Consider the following 27,098-nt stretch of genomic DNA (forward strand, 5'->3'; position numbering starts at 1 on the left):
ATAAGTTTGGTTAGAGTGTGTTGACTGACCTGTAATCTTTGCAGATGGAGGGAAACATGCTAATTCCTCTGCAGGGGAGCTGGTAGGTTCTCTGGGATCCCAGGAGCTCAAAGTGAAAGGTCCGTTCAAACTTCCCCAGGGAGTCGGAGTAGAACCAGATCTTCAGAAGCACTTCCCCGTTGGCTGGTACGACCCAGCGAAACGTCGTCAGGCTGCACACAAAGACGCAATTACCAACAAGAAGCAAAAGCAAAAACCCAATGTGTCGCAGTGATGTGTGTGTCTCCTTACCTCTGACTGCGTTTCTGCTCTAAGAGTTCTTGGTGATGGTCTAGTTCGTTGGCCTCACCCGTGGCGTCATTCAGCGTAGTCGTGCGGGTCGGGAGATTGGATTTTTTCTTGGTCGAGGTTCGGCTCTTGCTCCTCTGACTCTCTCTGCTTTTTTTAGAGACTGACTCCTTGTCCTTTGCGACTGGGGTCTCCTTACTGCTGCCCTTGCGGCGAGGTTTAGACACAATTGTCTCTTCCTTTAATTGGCACAAACACACAAAAACACAATTTTGACTTGAACAATTTTCATTATGTTCAAATCTGTTTGTACTGTTGATTTATTAATTGATATAATTCTTTACTTGTTAAACTAAATGACTATGATAGCGATCAGCGCAACAGTCACCATCCTTTCATATTGATTCCGTGTATGACATTGTCTTTACCTTGATCGATTCATCCTCTGACTCTCTGGTCTCTTCACCATGTTTGTCCGGCGCTGGAGTAAGTAGGAAGGTGAAATGCTCATGGGTGAGTCGGGCGTTTGTTTTCTCCCTGTTTTGGGGGAAAGGAACAACCGAGAAGGTGACAGGAGCCGGGGTGGGTGTGGTGCTGGGTCCCAGCCCCAAATGTTCCAACACCTGAGGACACCACAGGAGAGAAGGACACAGTTTAGGGAAGGATGATAAATTTAGAAACAACAAAAAAACAACTATAAGAGATCAAAATAAGTGTTAAAACCGACCTCATCCAGTGGAGGCAGGCTGCTGCCTCTGAGCAGCTCGAAGGGACTGGGATGGTCCTTCTGTGTTACGTTGAGCACAATGTGAGGGATGAGGACCGGAGGAGGCAACTTGTCTCCTTCCTTTTCTGCTTCTGCTATCACAGGCATCGGAGACACAATCTTGGCGGCGGCTTTCTTGCTCCTTTTGCCATAAGGACTCTTTGGACACAGTGCGATGATCAATGAGTAATACTGTACTAGTATCTTCTTCCCTATTAATTATTTTTGAGTACAATTAATAGAATTAGTACAATTTACACAGTTTGGTATGTAGGGGGCGAGAACCAACGGCCGACTTGAGATATTATGATAAAGAGCCCACTGTGACCTTGACCCTTGACCTCCAAAATCGAATCATGATATATCGAGTTCACAAGAACATCAGCTCAGTGACATTGACCTTTGATAATTAGTTCCTCTTCAAGTAAGGTTTGTAAGAAGGTTTGTACCAAATTTGAAGATATTCCCTCAAGGTTTTCCTGAGATGTTGAGTTCACAAGAACAAAGACGTGTTTTGTGAGGTCACAGGGAGCTCGAACTTTGGCCACCAAGTTCTGATAAGTTCATCCATTTCCATCCATTTCAATTTCTAAGAGTTACTCATCTTTTTTTTGGCGGCTACAGATTAATTGACAACAGCCACAACATCAGTGAAAAGCAATTTTCTTGGTGTTTTTGGGGAATCACTGAACTAACCTGTTTGTCAGCCGGGGGTTCCTCTGGCACTGGTGGAGCTTCACTGGCAAGCGGCACCAGCAACAAGACCCTGGCCCGGTCCCAGTTCTTCAGGATGTGCTCCACCTGCACTTGACTCTGATCGTAGGCAATGAACTGAGCGTGCAGCTCAGACACCACCGTCTGGAGAGGGCAGCAGAGAACAACACAAAGAAGGATATAGTGTGTGTAGGTTGGGTGATTGCTTATATGCAGATCAAACTTTATTACATTTAGGGCTGGGCAAGTTAACTCGTTTTAATCGAGTTAACTCAAGTGATGAGTTAACTCGATTGTTTATCCGCCAATTATTTTCTTTTTTCCTGTTCTGCAGCATTATTTTCTTTTTTCCTGTTCTGCAGCAGTCAGCAACAGACTTTCACAAAATAAAAGCCTGACTTTCACAATAAAACAATAAATAATCAAACCTGAGTGAATGCGAGATAAAATAATTAATCGAGTTAACTCATCACTTGAGTTAACTCGAGTTGAGTTAACTCCATTAAAACGAGTTAACTTGCCCAGCCCTAATTACATTATTAAAAAATAAATATCAAAAATAATATCTGAATCATATTATATTCAAATAATAATATGATATATAATATAGGTTTGAAAATCTGAAAAATAATCACTTTAAAACTAAAACTGAAAAGTGTTGACAGTTTATGGAACCCACCATTTCTCCCTCCACGTCTTCAGGCGTCTCTCCAGGTCCCTTAGCGTCGTCTGTCTTCTTGGGTGATTGAACCCCCTCTTTACCTTGAGAGGCTGAGTTAGAAGAAGAGTTTAAGTATTTGTTCATGAAAGTAAAAAGTGTGTATTCGTATAGTGTGTCTGAGTTTCTACGCATGTTCTGCATTAACATGTTTCTCACGTGATTCTTTAGAGGCATCCTGTGAAGCTGTTGACTGGAGGAGAAAAATACAAAAGTTAATAAATATCACAGTTTGGCAAAGAGCTTTAGTGTGTTTACATTTGAGAGAAATCCCAGAGTCATGAATGCACAGACCTCCTTTCCACCAGGTGGACCCTTCCTCCCGGACCCTTCTCCAGTCTTTTTGGTTTTCGTCACATCTGCAGTTTCCTCAGTCTGAGATCCCAACACAAGTTTCATTGAACACTACGCAGAATAACATATAAAGAAGTCGTTTAATGTGACACTGACTTCAAACCTACCTCTTCTATCTCCGTCTTGTTGTCTTCCGTCTCCTTTTGTGACTCATCACCTGAAGCAAAAAGAAACATGTGTCATCATCAACTAAGTAATCAGATTACAGTCTATGCACTATCATTTACTCTATATGATTCAAAGTTTTCTCTTGCCAAGGTGTTAAAAACAATTCGGTTTCTGTTTTCACATAAAAAATCTGAAATGTCTCTTGTACCTTCATTAAATTTATGTTGCTGCTCGGATTCTTTAGAGGTGTTGGACTGATTGTGAGACTGACTTACTGTGTTTTTGTGGGTGGTTATTCACCGGCTTTCCTTCCACTGCACTCTTCCTCCTCGCACTGTCTTTAGTATCTTTCTTCCCACCCTTTTTTCCCTTCTTCTTCAACTCTTCTTCTCTCAGCCTGTTCAACTCCTCCTGCTGCTGCATCCTCTCTTCCTCCTCTTTCGCAATTAGCTCAATCTCCCTTAGAAACAGACAGACACACATAAGAACACACACTTTTTTTAATGGTTGAAAATATCCAGAATTAAATAAAATAAAATACTGTATATGGTGGGATCCTTTTAGGATTAGAATAAGCAGTTGTCTGTGCATCTTCCAGTACCTGAGTTTCTGCCGTTGGACTCTGTCTGTTTGTTGCTGTCTAAGATATTCTTTCTTCTTCTCTGGCAGAGCGTCGTACTCCTCCTCATCCAGCTCCAGAAACCACTGCTCCTCCCTCTCCTCTTTCTCCTTCTGCAGAGCCTCTGAAGGAGCCAAACAGACAGATGCACATATGGTGTCATAAACCTTTTTGAATAGAAAAATAAGAATCTGACTAACTTGTGTTCTGGTGCATGTTTTTTTTTTTACCCTCAGCTTCTCTCTGCGCTTTGTCCCGTGCCGTCCTGGCAACAAAGGAGTCGAACAAATTGATCACGTAGATGTATTTGCTGTTCTTCAGGGCCTTGAGGATGACTTGCAGCGTGCTGGCCACAGATTGAGAGTACACGGACTCCAGGCCGTCGATCACGACCCCGCGGTGACAGTCCTTTGACTGTTATCACAGCAACACAAACAGAAAGGACCAGACAAGAGAGGAAACATGAGACACAGTCAAATCTCTGTAAAATTGATTGACTGATTTCTGTTGCTTTAGAGTGGTTCTTAGCTGTACTACACACTATTTAAGGTCCTGTGACACAAGGCCCTTGTCGCTTTATTTTGCAGCTTTTTTTCTGATGTGCAACACAATGTTCTACAACAATATAATGTATAAACTGCTGCTGCCGTCTTTCGGACGTGTCTTACCTGAAGTCTCTCCACCAGGATATCAACCAGTAGATGATCAGGTAAGAGACTCCTGAGTGAGTTCACATCTCCTCCCTGAATCACCAGTACAGCAAAGGAGGTGGTTAATTACATTTAATTTTATTAATAATATTAGAGATAGAGATGTGTTCCGTATATTCAATTTATATATGTAACAAATCAATAAAGTTATAAACTGTACCAGGCAAAGGGATTCGTATGGTTTTTCAGTCTCCTGAGATTTCTTGCTGCCGCCACTACTGCCCGCCTCCTCATTTGCTTTTGGAGCAAGTTGCAGTAAAACCGGAGGTGAATCTTTACTCGGGTCTGAGGCTTCATCTTGTTCTGCAACCTGTTCTGGTTCTTTTGTTTCATCTGCTGTCTGAGCTGGAAGGTGGATACATTTATTTTTACCATCTGCAAACTTCTAACTTCAAGTGTTCAGCAACTCCCGGAAATTTCACAGTACATTATACGTACCAGCCTCTTCTTTCCTTGCGTACTCGGCCGCAGCGAAGTCATAGAGTTGTCTTGCCGTCAAGCCAGCAGGTGAGGTGCCATGAGTCAGCACATCTGTGACCACTGCATCAACACTGACACATGCAGCTCCGTAGTGACGAGCCAGATCAGCGGCTGTGTTGCTCCCATCTGGGAAAACAGGATATACAGACAACTTCAATATGCAGTCTCATACATATCCACTTAACTGACAAAAGCAGTTTATGTGTTTATGTCTTAATTTCATTATTTTTAAATCTGTTTTTTTCACCTGTCTGTGGAGCTCCATACACAATAATCACAACGCCTATGCAGTCGCGTTTAGCCAGATTCTCGGTTGGAAGGTCATCACTCATGTGGCGGGCGATCGCTCTGGCGACTGGGTTCGTGTCGAGCTCTCCCGCTTTCCCACTGCTTTCCTCTGTGGTCATCTCTGACATGACTGAATGCACAAAATACAAAGAATTAAAGAAACCTGCTTTCAGGTAGATCAGGTTAGATTAGATCATGCACTGATTGAATGTGCAAGTATAGGATTTCAATGCTTGTCGATGAATCTACCGTCTCCTTTCAGCTGGGAGCAATGTGCCTTGTAGAAGTCGATCAGTTCTCTGGGAAGACTTTCTCCAGGGACTCTGGGGGGCAGCAGCAGGATGTTGTTCTCATCGTAACCTTGCATCAGACGCAGGATCTGAGTTTGATGATGTAAGAGAGGGCAGGAGAGGGGAGAGACGCACCAGGAGGGCAGAACACAGAAAGAGAGAGTGAGAGCAGAGTAAAAGGTGGAGGATTATACGAGGGGCCATGTAAGGAGAAAAGAAAAAGCAAGTGGAGTGTTCGGTAAATAGTGCAGCTCTTCTTTTGTTTGTCTTTAAGAGGGAATGAAAAAGTGAAAGGGAAAATTGGTGGCTAATGTTTGAGTTGCAACTGGAAAGTGATATTAACAGACTTTTTACTTTTGCCCGGTTTTCCCCACGTTTACCTTCTCTTCCTCCAGATACTGTGGGTCGAAGTCCAGGGAGTAGAACTCAATGGGAAACGAGCAGGGGTTCCTGACGATGACCTCAGACTCGACGTCAGTGGACGAAGGCAGGCTAGGTCCCAGCACCAGCAGCGACGGGCAGAACTCAAGCTGTGGCTCCTCCCCCTGACCCTGGGCAGTAATGACCACCGGCTCAGCGTTCTCAGCCACGCGGACCATGAGCTGCCGCTGGTACGCAAGCTGCACAGACACATACAGGAGGTCATTGCCTTTATTATGTAAAACTCTGCTGCACATTAAACAGAACTCTAAAATGGATCCAGGCTGCTTACCCCTTCAGTAGGACCGAAGCGTATGTGGACGTTGACTCGTTTCCCAGGGGCCAGCACGCCGCAGGAGGGACTCATCACAAACACCGGGGGAGGAGATCGCTGCGCCTGCCAGACTTTCTTACGCAGATGAAGAGGCAGGAACTTGTCAACCTGAGTGAAAGAAAAGAACAGAAGTACGAAGGCGTCACTCCGATGATTTTTATATTTGTATAAAAGCCTGATTTATCAGTTGACTGATAAGAAAAAGCCCAAATGAGTCTTAAAAAGATTGAAATCATTTATCTATGCTCTGATATGAAAACTTTTATTTGACAGAAAAACGTTTATGCTATCGGGACTTGTTACTTTACCTTCGGAAAAGGCTTCACGTGCTCAGCCATGCTCCAGTCGCAGGGCACAGACTCGTGATTATCCAGCTGTATTATCTTGGTCTGAAAGTATTAAAACATTGGATTCAGGAGCATTTCAACCACAGCCCCAGTTCCCTCTCATGCCTGTTTGGTTTCAGCAAATACTTTTCTAGTTGTTTCAGGATACAAAACATGGCCTTCTTGCTACTTCAGCATGAAATCATTCATTATAATTCACCCACATTATTTATAACCACAACAAAGCTTCATCTCTTCCTGTGTTTGAACCTTGTAAGAAAGAGTCCTTGGAAATAATTAACTTAACCTGCTTTTGCAGGGAACAAGCGCAAGATGTCACCACAGCAAGCAGCATACCGGTCTCTCACTAATGATCCTCATTAGTGAGCCCTGAACACACTCAGTACTTCTGAGCTCTGCACAGGATTTGTACTCTTTCTACTGCACATTGGTAACACAAAGAAAAATAAACCTGCACGTGCGTAATTCTACAAATTTAGCATGTTTTATGATTCCCTGTTACCTGACACATGCCACACTGTACAGAGTCGAACTGGAGTGAATCCGTGGAAACAGTAACTGCCGGCACATTCACCACCGCGCTCAGCCGCACCTGCACCATCGGACCTCCTGCAACCTGTAGAACCAAAAATAACCACCTTAAGAACAAAGTCACAATGATACTGATTATAGATGGAGACAGGGTTATTTAAAAAATACATGTAGTGGACATGTTTGTGTAAGGTTGTCGTGGGTACCTGTATCGGCATGACAACCCTGATGTATCCCAGCTGCTGTTTGGCTCCTTGAGGGTCAAATTTAACTTTGAAGGTCCGAGTCTCAGCACAGGGCAGATTCTTCACCCGTTCAAACTCAGCACTGAAACCTGAGGAGCAACAACACAAGCATAACTCGTTGTGGAAGAGTCAGAAGAAAAATACAAATGTGACTATATACACAAGTTAACATGAAAGGAGTAGGAGACAGAAAACTTAAATAGAACTTATTTTTAAACTAGTGTGCTCAGCAGAAATGCAACATCTTAAATACCAGTCGCACATTCTGCATAATTCTGATACACTAATACTCAGATATCACGTTCAATAACTAACAGAGACAGAGAATTGAAAATGCTTAGAGACGTTCAGACGAGTCTTGTTCTACCTGTGTCGGCAAGCGGTCTGTGATTGGCGTGGAACGACACAGGTACTGATCCAGAGTTGGTGACATTCACAGTGTGGCGGAGGACTGTCCTGGGAATCACGTGACCAAAATCCAGAACGTACTCTGGCAGCAGGAACCTGGGGGGGGGAGTGGAGAGATTAATCAGATTGTTGTTAAGTTATGTTTTCATTCTTTTGGAGCAGATCCATGGATTTATTTTACTTCCTTTAAAATCTTGGGGTTTTTCCTCAAGAAATACTGCAAAGATCTTTTCAAGCATAATGATCTGGATTAAATCAAAGTATTTTAGAGGGGGGTGATCTTTATTCAGTTACTGGATAGTAGCCAACCTTTGTGTTTTATTTTGATATTTGCAGTAATCTTCAAGTTGATTTTTTTTTTATTTGGAGATAAATAAACTATGGTGTTAAAATTTTTGTTTAGTTTGTTCCTTTGATGATTTTTCTTGTACGTGTATTCAGTTTCCCTGTCGTAGCCTTGAACTTCAACCTGACCACTTTACTGAATATGTCTCAATTGGCAGTTTACGACTGTGGAGCAGCAAATCACACATTGTGCCGTGAGTCACACCAGGACTTCCACCAATCTACAAGCACCACAGCGTAAACACATTCCAGATATCTCTCATTAACCGAGACCCTTTGAAATCGATAACACAGTTTCACACTGTTCTCACCCAGTCCACCAAATGGACCATCTGTTAAACCAGTGTGCGTGCGTGTGTTTGTGTGTGTGTGTGTGTGTGTGTGTTCTTACTTGCTAAGTTTGTCACACTTTCGAAAGGAGCTCTCGGAGCACCTTAGCTTCAGGAAGCTGGCTGTCATGGCGATAGCGTTTTGTTTGACCAGCGCTCTGTCGACCTCCAGGTTAAGCAGCTCTTCATACTGGACACAAGTAAAGGAGGGAGACAGAAGAAAGGAAACGATGAAGTTAGAGGAGCAATAAACAGTCAACCCTGTATGACAAGAACAATGATTCAAAATATTGTCATTTATGTTTTTAACATGTTGTAGTGTTACTGTTATATTCAAGTATGATATTTAGATTTAATCTGACAGCTGCAACAGATTCTGCTACTTTAAAGACCTGGGAGGTTTCCACAATCAAGACGTTTGTGGTAAAGATTCAGGATCCTTATTTGCCCACATCAATAATTTTCACAACCAGTGAGGGTTACCATGACAACGTCTGTCTTCTGTCCAACAAAGTACGGTGAGGCTTGAAAAACCTTTGAAGATGTTGGAGCCCAAACATGGGCTTTTCAGATAAAGCATTTTTGAGAATGTAAAAACTATAAAGGGCCATAAACAAAGAACAGAAATAACAGAAAATCTGAGAAAGTGTTGAAACCAGCCCCTGACAGAGAACAACCCAGAAAGGTCCACCTGGAAAATCCATATCGAACAAGACACCAGGAAGGGCCTACAAATGATGCTTGTTACCAACAGAAGAGATGTAGTGGCACTGCCTTCTTTTCCCGTAGGAAAACCATGTATGTGGAAATCATGGATTTATGATGATCACATTGGTACAAGAGTTTTGGGTCAGTTAACACAGTCTTCAGCCGTCATATTGAGTACAGTTACCTTTTGTCGACCTCTTTTATACGCCTAGTTATTCAATTGTTGGTTTATACACAGTTTTGTATTTCCTTGGGTAAATAAAACTCAGTTTCCTCATTGCCTCACTGCTTGTTTCCCTGCTTTACTTCAATTGTTGTTTATTTTATTACCTGACTGAGTGTGTGGCTGTTCTCTGCTGTCGATCCTTCACTAATAGCCGAGACCCCATTTGCCTCCATGGTTGTTCGGGCCTGTTGCACCACGTCACTGTAGCACTCGTTTGCTGCAAGAGAATCATAGTGTCACACCACAGACTGTAGAGGAAGAAAGTTCCACTAAAAATGAAGCCAAATCCTCTGTATGGCCCCCTGGTGGCTGTCTGCAGTAAAAGTCATAGACCCTGCATCCTCCATCCATGTTTGTGAATGAGAAATTGACCTAGGAAAAACTCATGTTGTTTCCTGCATTCATTTATGTCTGTCCATCGTCTGCTACATTTTGGTTGAAACATGGATCAGCTGCAGCACCTGGGACTAAAAATCTGTTGTAGAAGAACAGCTCTGTTCAGGAGCTGATTCTTTTTCTTTATGTGAGTCGATAACCTCTTACACTGTGTGGTGAGCACCTCGTGTTTACATCTATTAGCTTGACGAAGTTTCTCCATTCCCGTGCTTAGAGAAGAACCTCTGACATTGTTCACAGGGTTTAACATCTCCATGACATGATAATTGCACTTGGGTAAACAGAAGAAACTAATATGCAGTTTATCTTTTTGTTGGCTGTTGTGGAAGCACTTTAAGACATATTGCTGTAAAATCGAATCCCCTTGGCTTGTTTGGTGAGGATTCAGTCATATCTGTGTGTAGGAGTGTGTGTCTCTGCGTACACAGGTTTCGAGGTAGGTCCAGGCTGATCCTTGGGAACACTCCCTCTCCAGTCACAGTGATGTCCTGAGATGGAAGGAACGCCACGTTCAGCTGGAGCCACTTCTCAAAAACCTCCGGGGCGCCGGGGAGGTAGAGCACACGCAGGCGCTGCTCCACACCAGCATCGATGTGACCCTGACACACACACACACACACACACACACGCACAGGTCAAATCCCTGCATTCATAATGATTTAACCCTTCATATCGGAAATTAAGATCATCTGAAATTACCGAGGATGGGACGACCATGGGCTGACCAGGTCTGACTTTCTGCAGCGCTTCATTTTCTGCATTGTCTTTTGCATCTTGTTGTTGCTCCTCCTCTTCTGGGTCCTTCTGTGGGTGTGTGATGTTGAATTTGAAGCCCACTTTGCCAGTGTTCTTCAGGGTCAGCACACCTTCCCCGACGTGATCGAAAAGCTGGAAGGAAAAGAGGGAGGCTGTGACCTCAAATTGAAAAGTAAACTTTGGGGGAAACTCCTTCACGCAGTGTTGTCAGCTGGAGTGAGTGACTTGTAAAGGTGACACACTTATAGTTTATGGTAACTGTCAAGTATCTATAACAACAACCAAAAGATAAACACACAATACACATAGAAGGTAAACTGTAAGGATGCTAGAACGCAGTAGTACTCGAAGTTACAAGATGAGCTGACAAACAGGAAGTACACACAGGGCACACAGGTTTAACACATTCGGGTGCAGGTAATCCAGGAAGCAGGAAATAAGAGGAAAGAAAGTGACCTGACACAAGACCAGAAGAGTTTCAAAATGACAAAAAGGTAACAACTCAACTCAAGGAGGAAATAACCGAGACACAAATTCCCAAAGTCAATAAACACCAACAGTGTCAGGACATCAGAGAACAAGAGAAGGAGAAAGCAAGAGCGAAGAGAAAGCTGTAGAGAATAGAGCTGAACCGCCAACAAGGTCAGAGAAATCTTCTGCTGAATTGCTCATTTCAACCAAATAAAAAATCAATATGTCTTTGTTTTGAATATCAATAGTAAACTGGTGTGGATGGTCTGAATACATAAAGAGGAAACCCTGCACAGTGACATTGAAGGTTAATGTGATTTGTCTCGTCAGGCTTTTTAGTGTGAAAACATTGAGGTTAATAGTCTCCGCAGAGTTATTGTGTCTTTAAATGTGTATCTGCACTTCTCCTACAGTTTGTCGCTCAGCGTTGGATTTTCTGACAATAGAATAACAAAAAAGTGAAAGCAGGGAAGAGTGAGATTGTTTGGTTGGTCAAAACAAAAAGTACATTTTCAGGAAACAAACGGCAGTGACGCTGCAAACGTGTCGCCATGCAAAGCCACAAACAAAACTGCAAACACTCTCCTCCGGCGTGTGAGTGTCGGTTTGAAAATGGCAGTTTGCATCGTTCCCTGAGGTTTTGAACAAAGAAAGAAATCTCATTAGTTTTGTCTGAGAGCTCATGTGTCACACATGGGCGAGTACACAGATGGCAACGGGAGAAGGACGAGAAAAAAAACAGGATAACAAGACGACGCAGAGGCAAATCAACACAAAAATAAGTATTGTAAAATAAAGCGTCTACTGAGTTTTTCTCTGACATGAGCAACCCAGGAACTCAGAGGTGAACTCAGAGGTGAAGGATCCTGTCGATGGGACGTACCTGCACACCCAAGTTGACGTGGGTGGAGTCAAGGCTGTAGCTGATTACTGACGCTTCTCCACTGAGTTTGATTTCATATGCGGGCCCCTCCTCCACATGGCACAGGGCTGTCACCTCTCTGCTAATGTGAGTGTGGCCATAGAAAGACAGATTCACGCGCTGCTGGTCTCCGGGCTGCAGGCGGCCGTACAACGGCAACACGTCAAAAACCTCATCCACACCAGTCCTGGAATTCAGAGAATCTAAAGAGGGAGGAGGAGGTCTTCTGCCATCTTCGGTCACATTCTCTTCTTCTGGCGTCTCTCTGAGAATGATAGAATAGATGTTTTTCATTTATTTTTCCTTACAATGACAGAAAACCCGTACAAACAGATGTACGATATTGTAAAAACAACTCCAAAAAATGTGAATTGTTCTAGCTTCATATGAAATGGGCAGATAAAAGCTTCAGAATGACGTATCTGCACAGAAATCCTTTGGACCCAAGTTATGTATTTATATAACAGTCTATTGTATTTCCAATATATCATTAACACACACAGTATTATAATACCCAAGTGCAGAAGGAACTCTTTTACCCCACAGAACTCCGACTCTCATTTTCTCTGTCTGTTCTACTCTCGCCCTCCCTATGGGATCAGATTGGGTGTATCCATCAAGTTAATTAAACAGAGTGTTCTATAATTAAGAGGAATTTTAATAGGCAAGTAGCAGGAAACAGGTCAGGATAGATTGCAGCAAAGTGCTGAATAAACATGGAAGAGAATGAAAGAGATTTAGTGAGTGAAGCCATCTCAAAGCTGGACTGGTCAAGTTCTATATCAAATCACCGGATGCAGTTTGTGTGTGTGGGTTGTGTGTGTGTATGTGTGTGTGTGTGTGTGTTTGTGTGCATACATATGAAGCATTATTCAAGTGCGTACACACAGTCGTCTGCCCAAGAATACTTCACTTTTGGTGTGTCAGCATGAGTGAATGGTGGTGACGCAGCCAGCAGGGGGCACTGTTGTATGGTCAAATCTGTGATGAATGTTATTATAGGGGATGAACTGGTCTGGCCTCTGGAATCATAAATTAGTAGGTGTTGCAGTGGGAGATGTGAGGGTGAATAAATTCTGTGGGTCACCGTCTTCCTGTGGTGGTGAAGAGTCTGTCCAAGCCCATGGAAAACATTTGGCCCCATGCGGGAAAAAAAGGAGGCTTTTAAAAAATGTGGGTCCTCTTAAGAAATAGTTTAAAACCCACTGGTGCGGACAGAGGAACAGATGGTGAGACAGCAGATGATGACTCTGTAAGAGCTCAGCGCAAAACAGAAATAGCGTACACTGACATTCTCCTCTCTCTCTCTCTCTCTCTCTCTCTCTCTCTCTCTCTCTCTCTCTCTCTCTCTCTCTCTCTCTCTCTCTCTCTCTCTCTCTCTCTCTCTCTCTCTCTCTCTCTCTCTCTCTCTCTCTCTCTCTCTCTCTCTCTCTCTCTCTCTCTCTCTCTCTCTCTCTCTCTCGCTCTCTGTCTTATCTGTTCTTTCCTTCGTGTGACTGTGGCTGTGTTTTCCAATGTTCAGCCCCAGTAAAACTCATCAAAGCCCACTGAGCCACAAACATCTCACTTGCAGCAGATTGTCAGGAAAAGAGGAACAATGGGAAGCCAGGATGAGAGTTGATGATGATGTCTTCTTCTCCTCTCATTAGGACAGGAAGACAGGACAGAGTTCGCTCTATTAAAATATCCCTCTGCTTAAAAGGCAGTGGTGTAATTACTGATAGGGATGTAATTAGCTTAACATGGCAAGATAGTGCAGGTTCTGCGAGCAAGAAAGAGAGACTTAAGAGAGGGAGAGTGTGCACAGTGAGGTCTCCATTTAATTAGCCAGATGGCTTGTGAGACAGATTGTTAGGAAAGGTCACAACGTAAGAGGAGAGGAGAGGAGAGAAGGATTAGTTAGAGAGCAGAAGAAGCAGGGGAGCCGAGGGAGGAAAATAAAAAAATAAAAGATAAATAGGTGATGTAAAATCCTGAGATTAAGAGAAGGAGAGGTGCAGAACGGAAGAATGCCGATAGATAAAAGAGAGCGGGAGGAGGAAAAGACGACGGAGGGTGATAAATCTTGTGGAGCTGTAGCAGGTAGTTGGTTCAAGGCCACGGACAAGCAGACTACTATAGTATTCACAGTCCATCTCAAGGGCGGGGGAGTCGAAGCAAAGGCTGCAGAGAGGCGTACTGTAACGTCTGTGGAGAACACAATCAGGAGATTTGTCTTCCCCGGGCTTTCGATTCAGAGAGTTTAATGTGTGGCTACGGAACTAACTTCTCCCAAAAGACAGTTTAATATAAGTTGGGGATTCATTCTGTTCCTGTCTGTAAATCTTGTGTTTGTTCTACTGTTTAACTAAAGAAGCCTTAATGTTTTACAGTGCATGCAAGTAATAAAATAATCTAAATGTTCCATGGATAAAATTAAAGAAAACAAAATCGCATCACATCAGGGAGAGACCTTAAAAGAAATACAAGTTTCTCCAGTTTTCTTATCCTGACTTTGTTATTTTAACCTTATATTGACAAGTTCAAGTGACAACTGGTACAATTTTGAAAAAAATCCCAAGGGCTGATGTAAGATATCATGTTCAAGAGGCCAAAACACTCAATAAGTGAATCCACCCTTATCTTGAACATTTGACCACATAAGATTTGTGCAAATTTGAAAAGGATTTTCTCCTTTGAGGCGCTCTTGAGACAGCGTCTTCACAAGAGACAGATGGACGGACATCCTGAAAACACAACGCCTGCAGCCACTAGCGGAGACTTACAATGAATCTGTCCTGGTGTGTTTAAGGCTGTTTATTGACCCAGATTCCACCCAAATTTCGGAGCTATCGGTCAAATTAAATAAGTAAGTATTCCCTCTACTTGCCAGGTCATAACCAGCAGTATATACACGCTACTCATAAGTCACTGTCTGTATTATCCTTTGATATCACTTTGATGTTTACCTCAATCTATTTTCATATTCTCTTCCTTAGCCTCCCTATATGGTGTTACATTACATTTCATTTTGCTGACGCTTTCATCCAAAGCGACTTACAATAAATGCATTCAACCCCGAGGGAACAAACCAAGAACAACAATCAAGACAGTACAATTTCTTCGAAATAAAGCAAAACTACAAAGTGCTATTAGTAAGTGCCATTTTAGTGCTACCAAAGTGTTAGTTTCAAAAATGGTTAATGGTTGTTGTTTTTTTGTTTTTTTTAAATTTTTATTTAATTTTGTATTTTTTTTTATTTTATTCAAGGTACAGTCAGAAGAGGTGTGTTTCCCTTTGGTGGCTTTTGACCCAGGAACAGCTACGCACATCCACGGGGAAGATGACCTGTTTGCTAATCTAATATTGTTTGTTTTACGGCATGCAGCTTTCCACCACTTACTAATCTTGATAATGAATCAAATGAAAAATTTCCGTCTACACACCTGAGGGCGCAGTTCTCGTCCTCCTGGAAGGACCAGCGGTAGGACACAGGCAACTTGGAGCAGTTGGTGATTGTGATCGTTCTCTTGGTCTCTGAGTGGTTGAGCACGCAGCCAAAGTCCACTGTGGTGGAGGAGAAGTGCAGGTTGGGGAAGTGGACTTCAGCGTGCAGCGCCACCAAGTCCTTCTGTGGGTGTCCCTCGTACTGCACCTCAAGGAACTGGGGGAAATGGTGAATTTTTGGAGTTTTGGAAAAATAAAAACAAACATTTTAAACCCAGGTTGGGAACTACTGCCGCAGAAAAGATGTCATTATGCTCTCAGGGGAATATAATAAGGCTGCAGATGAAAAACGAAGCATTGCATGAATCAATTTTACAAGTGGCATCACTGTTACCTCCTCCACAAGTCGTGACTCCCGATCTTGACAATCTGGATGAAAGCACACCCACAAGTCAGCCTGTTTCCCATCACCTAAAGCCATGGACTGGACAAAGACATGACACCAGTTAAAACCAGTGGGGTAACAAATCAGCAGGATTTAAGACCAGTGTTCACACAATGTGGACGTGCACTGGCTCGCTCGATTAAAAGAATCATTAAATCATGATTTTATCTGATGACTGCCAAGGGAAAAGTTCACGACCCTTTTAAAAACCCTCCTACTATTTAATGAGACGTTTAATGTAATCCTGCCACTGGACCCGATCTTATCAAAATACCCTGTTCCTCTTTGGCTTCATTCTGAGACCTGCCACAGACTTTTTAATGTGGATTCCAATTGTGGATTCCAATAAAACTTTCATGCCTCAGATATCGCAGACTTTAAAAGCAAGGGCATTTGAATGAGGTAGAAAATTAATATAAAGTCATGAAAGGAAAGAGAAGGAGATGGAGTTAAAAATAAAAATATAAACAAGATCACTGCACCTGTTAAATAAGGTGTTTCAATGTGCAATCTTTCTTTCCCTTTCTAAGAAATGTATATTCACTCAATTACATATCTACAATAAAATAAACATAACTTTACATTAACATTAGCGAATTTTATAAAGGGCTTAATTTCTATTTTTAGGGTAATCTGTTAACATCCCTCTAAAACTGATTGGTGGGTCTTTAAATATGTGATCTGCAGCTTTGTGTCAGAGCATTGTGTGTACCCTGGTGGAAGCTGAGCTCTGAGCTCCGGGGCCGTCACACAGAGAGAATGGCTCCACAAGAGAGAGCTTCATGGACAGGTTCAGAGACGACACGTTCCTCAAGACCAGTTTCTCATAGAGAGGCCTGATATCATTTCCTGGAACCTGTGAGACATAAACACACATTGCTTCTGTGATTATATAAAGACACCATGCTACAGCACCTACACCTACCAGTCGTTATGTTTCATGTTAACTAAAAAGTGATCCTTGAACTCACCTTCTCGATGTAGAAGTCCAGCTGATTGGAGGAGAAGGCGAGCACTGGAGCAACAAAGCGACAGGTGACATCTACAGACATGAGCACCTCGTAAGTTCCCAGCTGACCCACGATGGCTTTGCACAGCAGACGCTCCTGTACAACCTTGAAAAACAATAACACACGGGCTGTACATTCACTGCAACAACTTGACTTTAATTAATTGGGCCTGCAAGCTGCACACTGTGCTACCTTGTTTGAGTCTGAGGATCCCGTCAGCACCATATCAGCCGAGCAGCCTGGGAAAAGCTCCAGCCGACAAGGCATGAGGCTGAACACTGGCTTGTCTCTGTCACAGGAGGGCTGTGATCCACGCTTCTGGACATCCTTCTTCTTGGGGTCCGAGATGGGGGGCAGGACGGGTCGACCAGACAAGTTGTTCAACCTGCGGCTTTTGGTCTGGGGCGGGTTGCCATCAGTCGCCCAGTACATCCGGTGAACCCGTTGGCCTTGGTTGGTCAGCTTGAAGTGGTACTCGCATGGCTTTTGGCTAATGCAGAGAACACCAAGGACATGAGGCCAGTTGTGAGGTAACATTTTCAATTCTAAATCACTACATCACTGATATTAAAGGGACTCTCACCTTTGTTGCATTTGAGAATTACAGCACATTCAAATCATCCCGCCTTCCTCCAATGCCCCACCCCCTCGTTCCCATCCGCGGTGTTTTATTTAAGAAACTTTATTTACACAAGCAGACTTACAACCATCCCGGTGTTTTTATTTTTTTGAAGAAACTTTATTTACAAGCAGACTTACAACCTACTGCCTCCGCGCACGCACGTGAGTTTTTGTTTACCAAAGCAATGGATTCGGATTCAGAAGCACCGGTAAGCTACGGTCGCTACTCGCTACTGTCTGCCGTGGAATCAAAACAAACCCTCTAGTTGAGGACGCGCCTTGATGACGCGGGCCCGAATGCGCCACAAGAAGCAAACGGAAAACCTGCATGTCCATGCAGCAAACAGACAGGTCTGTCGGCCAATAAGGTCCTTCGGTCCGAAGAATTTTATTGGTTGAAGTTTTCACTAAATATTATGAGAGTGAAATAATTGTTTGTTTTTACTCCTGGTGGGTCTGTCTTGCATTTTAGAGTGTCATTACCTTATTAATACCAATTTAACCTTATCCACAAAAAGTGTAAAAATGCAACAAAGGTGAGAGTCCCTTTAAGGTATAAAAGTTGCATAGTGTTGCTTTAATTTTTAGACTCATGGTTGAAACCTCTTTTACCTGAAGTATGTCCCTAAGTCAAGGATCGGGGCAAAAGGCCTGTCACTGACGATTGTGGTGCCGGTGCCTGTGGCGGACAGCGGGACCTTGAGCGTTCTCCCGTGCTGGATGGACACTTCCATTCTGTCCTGGAACTCGATTGTGTCCTTCAGGTGAGCAACTACACAAAGCTCCAGCTGGCTGTGAGGTGGTACTTCACCTTCACTGGGCTCCACACGCCAGAAGGACTTCCCGCGGCTCTGAGGAAACAAAAAGAGAAAAGTGTTGCTACTATAGGATGTCTGCCTAGAGGTGGATCTGCAGAACGGAGACATGGGCGTAGTAACACCTACAGCAGCCACTTCCGAGGCTGAAATGTGGTGCATGAAAAGATCTCCCTTGTGGGGGCACTCTCCGATAACTGTTCTCCACAGGCCATTGAGACCTATGCTACAGATGGAACTGGAAAGATAGATGTGTATATCATGTAGCTGCATAATCACATCAACCTCTCAGTGCGGCACACGCTCGTAGAGATAAGAGCAGAGCAGTGGCTCCCTGCCTGACTGACATAAGATTAAATATCTCCTTACTGTGATAATGATAAAGTAAAGTATGATGTATGTGCTGTAGTGAAGTAAATGTACAAAAGCAGTAATACATGAACAGTTTAAAAATAATTGTTTCCTCTCTACATCCTGACATAAGCATTAAAAGGGACTGCGGCAGGACAAGCTCCATATTCCCCAGCTCGGTGGACTGTTCGACTGCATTTATTTGAATAAAATCCAGCGTAATGAACAAACAGGTTTAAATCTAACGTTCCTCTCCAGTCTCTCCGCAGAGCAGATGGCCTTTCACTGTGCTCGCTGTACTGTATCTGACCAATCGAGATCACAATCAATGTTCTGTACAGCATCTCTGCTGATGGATGGCGAGAACATAAACATTTAATTGGGATTTGGAGAATAAGCTTCCTACAGACGCAATGAAGCCGAGGCACTTTCACTGCCTGTAGGACAACACAATAGATTGCTGGTCAGTGGGCGAATATGTCGTCACCCAAACACTGCGATTGGGATTTGTGTTGTCTCGCTGAAACTAATACCGGACGGGGGAAATATAAATATTTTAATCGACATCTGTGTTTTAGAAAAGTCGAAGCAAACAAAGTGTTTGTGTTGAAAAGCCTCAAACAACTTGAGCAGCAGTCGACTTTGAGAGTGGCGGATCACTTCTCAGCGTTTTTGATCGGGGGGAGGAGGCAGTGGAAGCCAACTTGGGGTGGGTCGATACTAGGGTCAACCGTGCTAAAGGGGTGGGTAGAGTCTGAGGAGCCGTAAGAGCAGGAGGTCGACTCCCTGGACGACTGGAATCTCAATAATCACATCAGATCGGCAGCATCCCACAGCTTTATTACAATTGATCGCTTTCGTGTGCAGCAAAAGTCAGACGGGTTCTGGGCTTTGCTCTGCAACTATCAACAAAACATCACACTGCATAAATCCTGCATTGATGCTGCAGCCAAGGTTTCTGTCAAATATTATACAGCACGACTCATTCAATATATTGTTATGTGAACAATACAGGGCTCATGTTTCTGGGTGATGGCAAAAACAGACACAAATTATGTCTGAGTTTCAAACGCATCCCTTTAATCGGCAAGTGCAGAAAACAGCATCCAGGTCATGTATGTATAAATTTGTTTTCTTACACTCTATCTCTCTTCATATCTGACAACTGACAATAACACGAACAAGTCTGATTATGTGTTAAGGTGAAGGGGGATTTCTATTCGAACTGCAAACTGTGGTGCTGGAATTTTGTCAAGATATTTGTGATAAGATAATTAATAAAAGCCTAATTTTGTTGATGGAGTCAAAGTTAGTTTTTCACAGAAAAAACGAGTAGGTGTGGAAACCTTTCCGCATTACGTCTGCAATCTTCTGTCATCAAGTCTACTTGTGTGGCTCCCTGCCAGCCTATTGAGCTCCATGTAATGTAATTCCAGGAGAATCTGCATCGATTGATGCTTCAAAGTGCAGAGGAGAAACTCCTTCTCCACGCTGCCTCAGAGGAGAGGACAGGGTCACACCACTGCAGTTACACCAGGGTTTGCCTGTGTGTGTGTGTTTGTGTGAATTTCAGTGCGCGCACAGTCATGTCTATGCCGGCGTAGGAAGTATTGAGGCATTGGTTGCAGTCACAAGTTTGTTTCCGATGGATATCAGGCATCGCTGATAAGGCGATGCGCTGTGAGAGAAGGGCTTTCAGGAGGCAAAGGGAAACACTCAATATGATGAATTGTAGATATCACGTTGCCGCAGAGTTTAGAGTTTCGTACACACTGAGTCAGCATGATAAGTAAAAAACAGGTGGAACTCAGCTATTCAATCTTGCAACACGTTATAAGACTGTAACACTGTAAACAAGAGAGTGTGTTTAAATATCAAACTACTTTTTTGTGCATTTCATGTCCAAAACATCCGAAACTGCAGGACAGTTAAGATTAAGAAAAATGTGATTAGTTTGCCAGATCTTGATCGCCTCTTACATTTATGTCAGTGTTAATTGATCAAATGTCGCCGTCTGACAGGTTTATAAGGAAAATCCTCTATGCTCCGGGGATAGTGCTGGAATTGAACAGGCAACTAATTATTTCAAGAGCTAACAAGGCATTGAACCCATTAACTGATTAATTACAGATCCAATTCCACTGAAAATAAATTAGTCACAGGAGCAGGGGAAGACAGGCAAAACATTTATATGAGAAATCCAGCTGGTGAATGGAAACACAAATCACCAGTAAAAGAAGGTAATGCTGCTTTTAGTTCATCACCATATGCTCCTAGACTCTTTAACATTCTGCTCTAAGGGCTAGGGAAGTTGCTTCTTCCATCTTAATTTCAGTAGAAAATGCTTTTTAGCCTGATGCTATTCATGCAGTATGTGAGGTGTGAGGTGAGTCGGTGTTTGTACCATGCGAGCCGTGAAGTTGGCTGGAGTAGGGGACTGGTTCGACAGTTGGAGGGTCCTGGGGACGTCTGTCAGAACTGGGATTTTGCCAAAGTCCAGCTGTGGGATCTGAACATGAACAACCGGACCCTGTCCAATACTCGACAAGACCACCTCCTAGGAGAGAACACAACAGAGGCAGGTTAATAGAGTTTGATAATGCTGCTGTGGTCATTAGTGAACACACTATTCAACCTTAGACTGAATATGAAGATGGATGACATGACAGCTAAAGTACAGATAAACTCTGCCTACTCCCTGTTAGCAGACTGGACATGGATCAAAATAAATAATCAGTATACGTTCAATATTTTTTTTCTCAAACATGGTTTCTATCATCTGAGGTCGTTCTTCTGTAAGTGTTCATGTTAAGTTTGTTGAAACGAAGAGATGAAACATCCAGATTGACAGCTGAGGTGACATGTGACTGGCTGAGAGTGTGTCTCTGCAGGACCTCAATACTACAGGTTCACATCCTGATCACTACTGCAAAGACTCTGGCTCCAATTGATGCCAAAGCACAAGATGGCAGCGTCCATATGTGGGAAATTCTCACTTCACAGGAGGAAGTGGAGACATGTTTTCCATCTTTACACACAGTCTATGTGTTTAACCTACAAAAGCACCGATATACCCCGGGAGCACACACATAGAGACACACATAGAGACACACATAGAGACACACAGACGCACACACACACTGACCAGGGGTGGTTGAACACTGCCAAACACAGCAATATGTAGACTGTGCTGCAGCCTTCCAACAGCCTTAGTCAGCAGGAACACGGGAACCGTCTCCGGAGTGTGAGGATAAATCACTCCTCTGGGTCGGGAACTGCCAAAAAGCTGTGATGGATTCTCCTCATATTCCTGATAGGAGAAAGATCACAGGTAGGAATTAAGATCTATTGTTGTGCAAACAGATTAAAACCTCTCCACTGGGGCCATAAATCAAACTAAACTGAAATACATCACCAAGTTGTGCTCTGTGTATTTGATCTCCAATATGTTTTTAATTCGATTTATTTTGAGGAGGATTAGGTCTTAATTCGGTAATAAATACTAAAGAGATAACATAAATTGCAAATTAAGATTGACGTATTAATAACCCATCGTGTTCGGTTTGTTTGGTCTGTAAATAAAGTGTGAAAAGTCACTTCCTGAGTCACGATGTGTTCACTACTGATCTCTGGACTCGCTGGATGTCTAGACACAACCAGGTGGGCGCTTACCCTTCGATTACCAGTTCTGTTGCTAAGCTAACGCGCTAGTGGCTGTAGTTCAGTTGCAAAAGACCGAAGAGTGATATCGATCTTTTCATCTAACTCTTGTGTTTCCCTTAATTTTGGACTTTTTATAAAATAAAGATTATATTCAAACATACAATATGTAACTTTGGCCACTAGGTGTCTCTCAATCAAAACGATAACAAAAGCGCTGGTGTGATGATGTCATAAATCAGCGTAGCATCATGGGAGTTGTTGTCTTCAACACTATCACATGCGAAAATCTACCTGACAAGAATCATGTTCACAGAAGTGGTCACGTATTAAAGTTTGAATAATGAATGAATCCAATCCTGATCCACTACGAGTGGCCGATACAAACAGTCTGAGGTTATCTGGAAAAAACTGATATGATGGAGATAGATGCAGCCAAAATGAAACATCAAGATACCTTGAATAAAATTGAGGATTAACTTATGGAGACATTTGGGATCAGTACACAGACGTATTTAACTCTGGTCTAGTTGTTTTTAGACATTTTATTGAGGAACTGTAACACATATTTAAAAAGTGTTTAGATCAGGCGTTAAGGATTAGCATTCTTCGTGTTGCAGCACTGAAATGCTGGAAATGATCGACTGAATTAAATATGAATGACAGGGCCTTGATGGATCTTGCTCTATTAATCTCCTCCTGTAAACACCACGTCCGTGAGCTCACCTGGTCCAGCAGCCCGTAGCAGACCGGCAGAGTGCTGGGGTTGCTGAGCCGCACTTGCTGTTCATAGGAGTAATTGAGGTAACATCTCTGAAAGTCCAACACCGGAGTCTCCAGCACAATCTCAGGCACAACACATCTATCACCGGAGGGAGAGACGGAGGAGGCGGCCGACAGAGGGGAGAAGAAAGGGTTTTATTTATGAATCACAACAGTAATTGCACGGCGTCGTGCCAAAACGACAGACTATTAATTAGAGCTGTTTCATAAATTTACAATGACGGTGATTGCCTTGAGGAAGTCAGATTACCGCCCCGTTCTGAGGGATGGTGCAGGTGACATTCAAATGTATTATCATGCAAATTAGGCTCTGAATATTTAACACAGACTTGGCTGATTTGTCGACACCTGTGAGCAGGTTCAGTGGACTTTCAGTCACAGCTTGTCGAAGCATCAGCGGCAGCACAACAGAGGTGACTGCCGGAGAGAAAACTTAGTGTAGTTTCAAAGAAAGGCTGATAAGAGAGTTTGTAAGAACCAAGATAAAGCTCTGCTGCGTTATGGCACCTTGTGAGACAGCTGTAATACATTTTGTGTCAGAACACATTTTCATATTTATCATCTGGGAGGAGATGATATGCAATCTTACCAGAGGGAGGGTGGTTCATTTTTATTCATTCAGTTTTTCAGTAGATCAGGATCAAGTGGTTTTATGGCATTTTATGACAAAATTCTGTGTTTATGATCTAAATGTGCAACTAACTTCAACTGATGTGTGTTTGCACATTAAATCATTTGTGCATTTGCACTTCAGACCTGGCATTGATGGGCAGAGTCATGATCTCGTCCCCGACACCTTCGACATCCACCACCAGAGCCAGCCTGTAGCTCCCGGCCGTGTTGGAGCACAGCGTCACCTGCAAATATAACACACACGCACACACACACACACACACACACACACACACACACACACACACACACACACACACGCACACACACACACACAGTATGAGACCACAGGATGTTTTAAAGATGCAGTGTTTTATTACTAGTGCTAAATGAACTTTACCGATCAAACAGAAAATATATACGTTTCAGTTTTGTTGGACAAATGAACTGACATCATTTAGACTGAAAACACTGTGAACAAAAGCAGGTTTGTTGTTAAAGGTTCAGATAAACTGGAAATGACTGTAAATGTACTGGAAAATTGTATGTGTGTGTATTGTGTGCGACGTTTTTTTGTCTCTAATACATAATTTGATGTCTCTATCTCGGAATGACATGACTCAGCACAATCTTGCCCTCGAGTACCCCACAAAGAAGCTGTGTTATGGAAAACACATTGGCAGCTATGGCAGCACATGTGTAGGGTCAGGTACAGCTTTACGGGTGCGTGGTTTATACAAATAAAACAGAGAACAATGTATATACAATTAAACGGCTTATTCCATAATTTTTTTTACTTGCCTTAATTTTAACCTCGGACAAGGCTCGAACAGTGCCGACGGCCGGGCTGACGGTGAACTCCACAGGCCGGGCATGAATGTCTCGAGCAGCGCTGCTTCGCCAATTGCTTCTGGACTTTGCAGATACCTGTTCGGACCAGCTAACGCTCGGCGATCCCAGCCCATCTCCAAGGACACGTAGGGCAAAGGTCATCGGCACCAGAGAGGTATTGAAGAGGGTGCAAACCGTTCTATGTGGGAAGCCTGCAGAGAGAGTAAATGTGAGAAAACTAAACAAAGATCGCAAAGGTGGAAGAAAGTAATAAAAGGAGGATGAGGTGGAAACAAATTATTTCTGCATGTTGTGAAGAGTATAGTATATCTCATTAAACCAATGAATGAACACAGGGAAAAAGTTGTTACCCACCAAAGGCCACATCTTCAAAATTGAGCTCTGAGACATTGAAGTGGAATGTGGGACCAACGACGCAGCCCCTGGAGGTGAGGACACAGACGTGCGCGTGAGAAACACTGACAGCGGGTTGGAGGATTCTTAAAGAGCATCGTGCATTTGGTGGAAAGGGATATTTCTACTGGTAACCCTGACACAAAATGAGTTTGTACACTTGTTTAGATAATTCAGAAAGTTCCATGACAATCTGAGTTACAACACTTGCAAACTTCACCTGAAGGTCAAGGTAAGTGGTTTGGGCTGCCCGGTGACAGCCAGCAGCAAGTCCTCAGAGAAGGTTCCCAGGATGCGACTGTGGAAGGTGACCTCCACAATCTGGCAGCCCCCCGAGGGAATGACACCTTCCTCGGGACTGAAGGAGAAACATCGGCCCAAAGTGGTGTCGGGACGAGACAGCTTGAAGGGAGCATCAATCAGCCCTTTGTTGGACACCAGTACCTGGACAAAAACAAGGATCGTTCAACTCTTGAATCGTTTTGATCTCATTCGAGTCCCACACTAATCAAGTAAATACAATATCTGTAACATTTAATTTTAGGAAACAGTGCTAACCACTTTACCACCGTGCCAACAGACTGAAAAAACTCATCAGGAAAGCAGAGTCTGTGGTTGGCTCTAAGCTGGTCACCCTGGAGGAGGTGGTGGAGGATAGGATGCTGGCAAAACTGCTGGCAATCATGGACAATCCCTCTCACCCCCTCCACAAAACACTGGACAAGCTAAGGAGCAGCTTCAGCCACAGACTCATTCAACCCCCCCGCTGCTCTAAGGAACGATACAGGAAATCGTTCCTCCCAACTGCAATAAGACTGTTCAACTCATCTACCTCTGTCAGAGCCACCATCACTGAACTGCACTAAACATGTCTCCTGCTCTGTGTACCTGTACAACCGCTCCTCATACACTTACTTCACATCATATGTGATATGTGTGCATATAAACCATATTGATATTATATATCATTTTATACAATAATATTGTCTTTTGCACACTCTGTATACATATTCTTAGACTCATAGTATATTATATTACCTATTGTATAGTCAAATACTTATATTCATATTCATACTTCTACTATATATCATATCATACTCTCTGTATATTCTTGTTTACATAAGTCTATATACACATATTTATTTATGTGTACATGTTATAATTACTATTATTATATCACCATTACGATTATTATTATATATACTGTTGCTGCCATTATTACCATATACTGCTTTTATATTGGTATAATTACTATCATATATAAATATATATTATGTTATATTATATACTATATATACTGTACTATTCTTATATACTGTCTAACAATACCATTACCATCATATCATCAGTACTTTTACCATCATCTTGCCAATGCACCTTATCTACCTATTTTATTGTATTTTTATCTTGTGCTTCTGTTTTTTTATTCTTTCTACCTTTTATTTTTAATTTTATTCTATTGTATTGTATTGTATTTTATTGTATTCAATTATACCGGCTGCTATGACAACTTAATTTCCCTTCGGGGATGAATAAAGTACTCTATCTATCTATCTATCTATGCAAGCTAGAGAGCGACTTTAGTGGCATCAGCGAATGGTTGTGTCTTAATTCACCAGAACGTTTATGGTTACCATTGTAAGTTGACTTAAAAACAAATAAATAAAATGTTCTTCTTTCAATTGTCCTGACAACTGCTCAATCGTAAACCTTCACCCCCAGACCCTGAGAAATATAAGTTTGAAGTTAATCAGTTTTTCCTCAAAAATCAAAAATACAGACAGAAACCCCTCAGTTTATAGTCAGGTATAAAGGGGAAGGAATGCAGCTGCAGCAATGCCTTAACTCTCTCACCTCAAAACAGTTTTTGCTACCGATGAAAACATTTTTCATATCCAGCAGGTTGTAGTTGAGGTGGAGTTTAGGTCCCATGCCCTCAGCCTGGATTGTGAGAGGTAACCGAGATTCACGACCTGAGAGTAGATAAAGGACGGACATAGGAAATGTGAATTATTAACTCAGAGGCAGAGGATCAGAAAGACGGTTCGAAAGGAAAAGGAAACAAGGAGGTGAAAAGTGTAACCACATGTTTTTAGTTAAAAGAATAGCCAAAGACAAAAATGTTGAAACTCTTTGTTAAACATTTGATTTGCTGCCACGATCTTCTACTTCTTTTACTGTAGACTTGGACATGAGAGCTCTGTCCTTTTGTTTTGCTAATAAGTTGTTTTTGCAAAGTGAGGAATCAGGGTAGAATCCTCTAAAGTCCAGCTGCCATCGCTTGGGACCGGTCAGGTCATCCCTCACCTCAGAAAACATGGAAATTCATGTAAATCTGGCCCCCGCCTCAGAAGAC

The 27,098-nt window shown here is 42.7% G+C and overlaps 1 protein-coding gene across 1 annotated transcript in view; it reads right to left on the minus strand.

Moving 5' to 3' along the window:
* Nucleotides 1-27,098, minus strand: part of hydin (HYDIN axonemal central pair apparatus protein) — a 64,552-nt gene that overhangs the window by 19,730 nt on the left and 17,724 nt on the right. The window contains 40 exon segments of the mRNA XM_061076456.1: nucleotides 30-212; nucleotides 292-555; nucleotides 727-911; nucleotides 1,016-1,213; nucleotides 1,751-1,912; nucleotides 2,448-2,624; nucleotides 2,781-2,861; nucleotides 2,948-2,997; nucleotides 3,224-3,408; nucleotides 3,550-3,691; nucleotides 3,798-3,981; nucleotides 4,236-4,342; nucleotides 4,716-4,883; nucleotides 5,005-5,175; nucleotides 5,295-5,424; nucleotides 5,716-5,955; nucleotides 6,048-6,197; nucleotides 6,398-6,478; nucleotides 6,939-7,052; nucleotides 7,174-7,301; nucleotides 7,580-7,716; nucleotides 8,357-8,484; nucleotides 9,333-9,445; nucleotides 10,049-10,223; nucleotides 10,324-10,512; nucleotides 11,735-11,960; nucleotides 15,200-15,417; nucleotides 15,595-15,684; nucleotides 16,358-16,501; nucleotides 16,617-16,760; nucleotides 16,848-17,145; nucleotides 17,889-18,127; nucleotides 20,847-20,999; nucleotides 21,588-21,752; nucleotides 22,829-22,964; nucleotides 23,642-23,742; nucleotides 24,299-24,540; nucleotides 24,704-24,771; nucleotides 24,963-25,186; nucleotides 26,597-26,715. Coding sequence (XP_060932439.1) covers nucleotides 30-212; nucleotides 292-555; nucleotides 727-911; nucleotides 1,016-1,213; nucleotides 1,751-1,912; nucleotides 2,448-2,624; nucleotides 2,781-2,861; nucleotides 2,948-2,997; nucleotides 3,224-3,408; nucleotides 3,550-3,691; nucleotides 3,798-3,981; nucleotides 4,236-4,342; nucleotides 4,716-4,883; nucleotides 5,005-5,175; nucleotides 5,295-5,424; nucleotides 5,716-5,955; nucleotides 6,048-6,197; nucleotides 6,398-6,478; nucleotides 6,939-7,052; nucleotides 7,174-7,301; nucleotides 7,580-7,716; nucleotides 8,357-8,484; nucleotides 9,333-9,445; nucleotides 10,049-10,223; nucleotides 10,324-10,512; nucleotides 11,735-11,960; nucleotides 15,200-15,417; nucleotides 15,595-15,684; nucleotides 16,358-16,501; nucleotides 16,617-16,760; nucleotides 16,848-17,145; nucleotides 17,889-18,127; nucleotides 20,847-20,999; nucleotides 21,588-21,752; nucleotides 22,829-22,964; nucleotides 23,642-23,742; nucleotides 24,299-24,540; nucleotides 24,704-24,771; nucleotides 24,963-25,186; nucleotides 26,597-26,715 — 6,409 coding nt within the window.

Source organism: Limanda limanda, chromosome 8 (genome assembly GCF_963576545.1).
Source record: "Limanda limanda chromosome 8, fLimLim1.1, whole genome shotgun sequence".
Lineage (NCBI taxonomy): Eukaryota > Metazoa > Chordata > Actinopteri > Pleuronectiformes > Pleuronectidae > Limanda > Limanda limanda.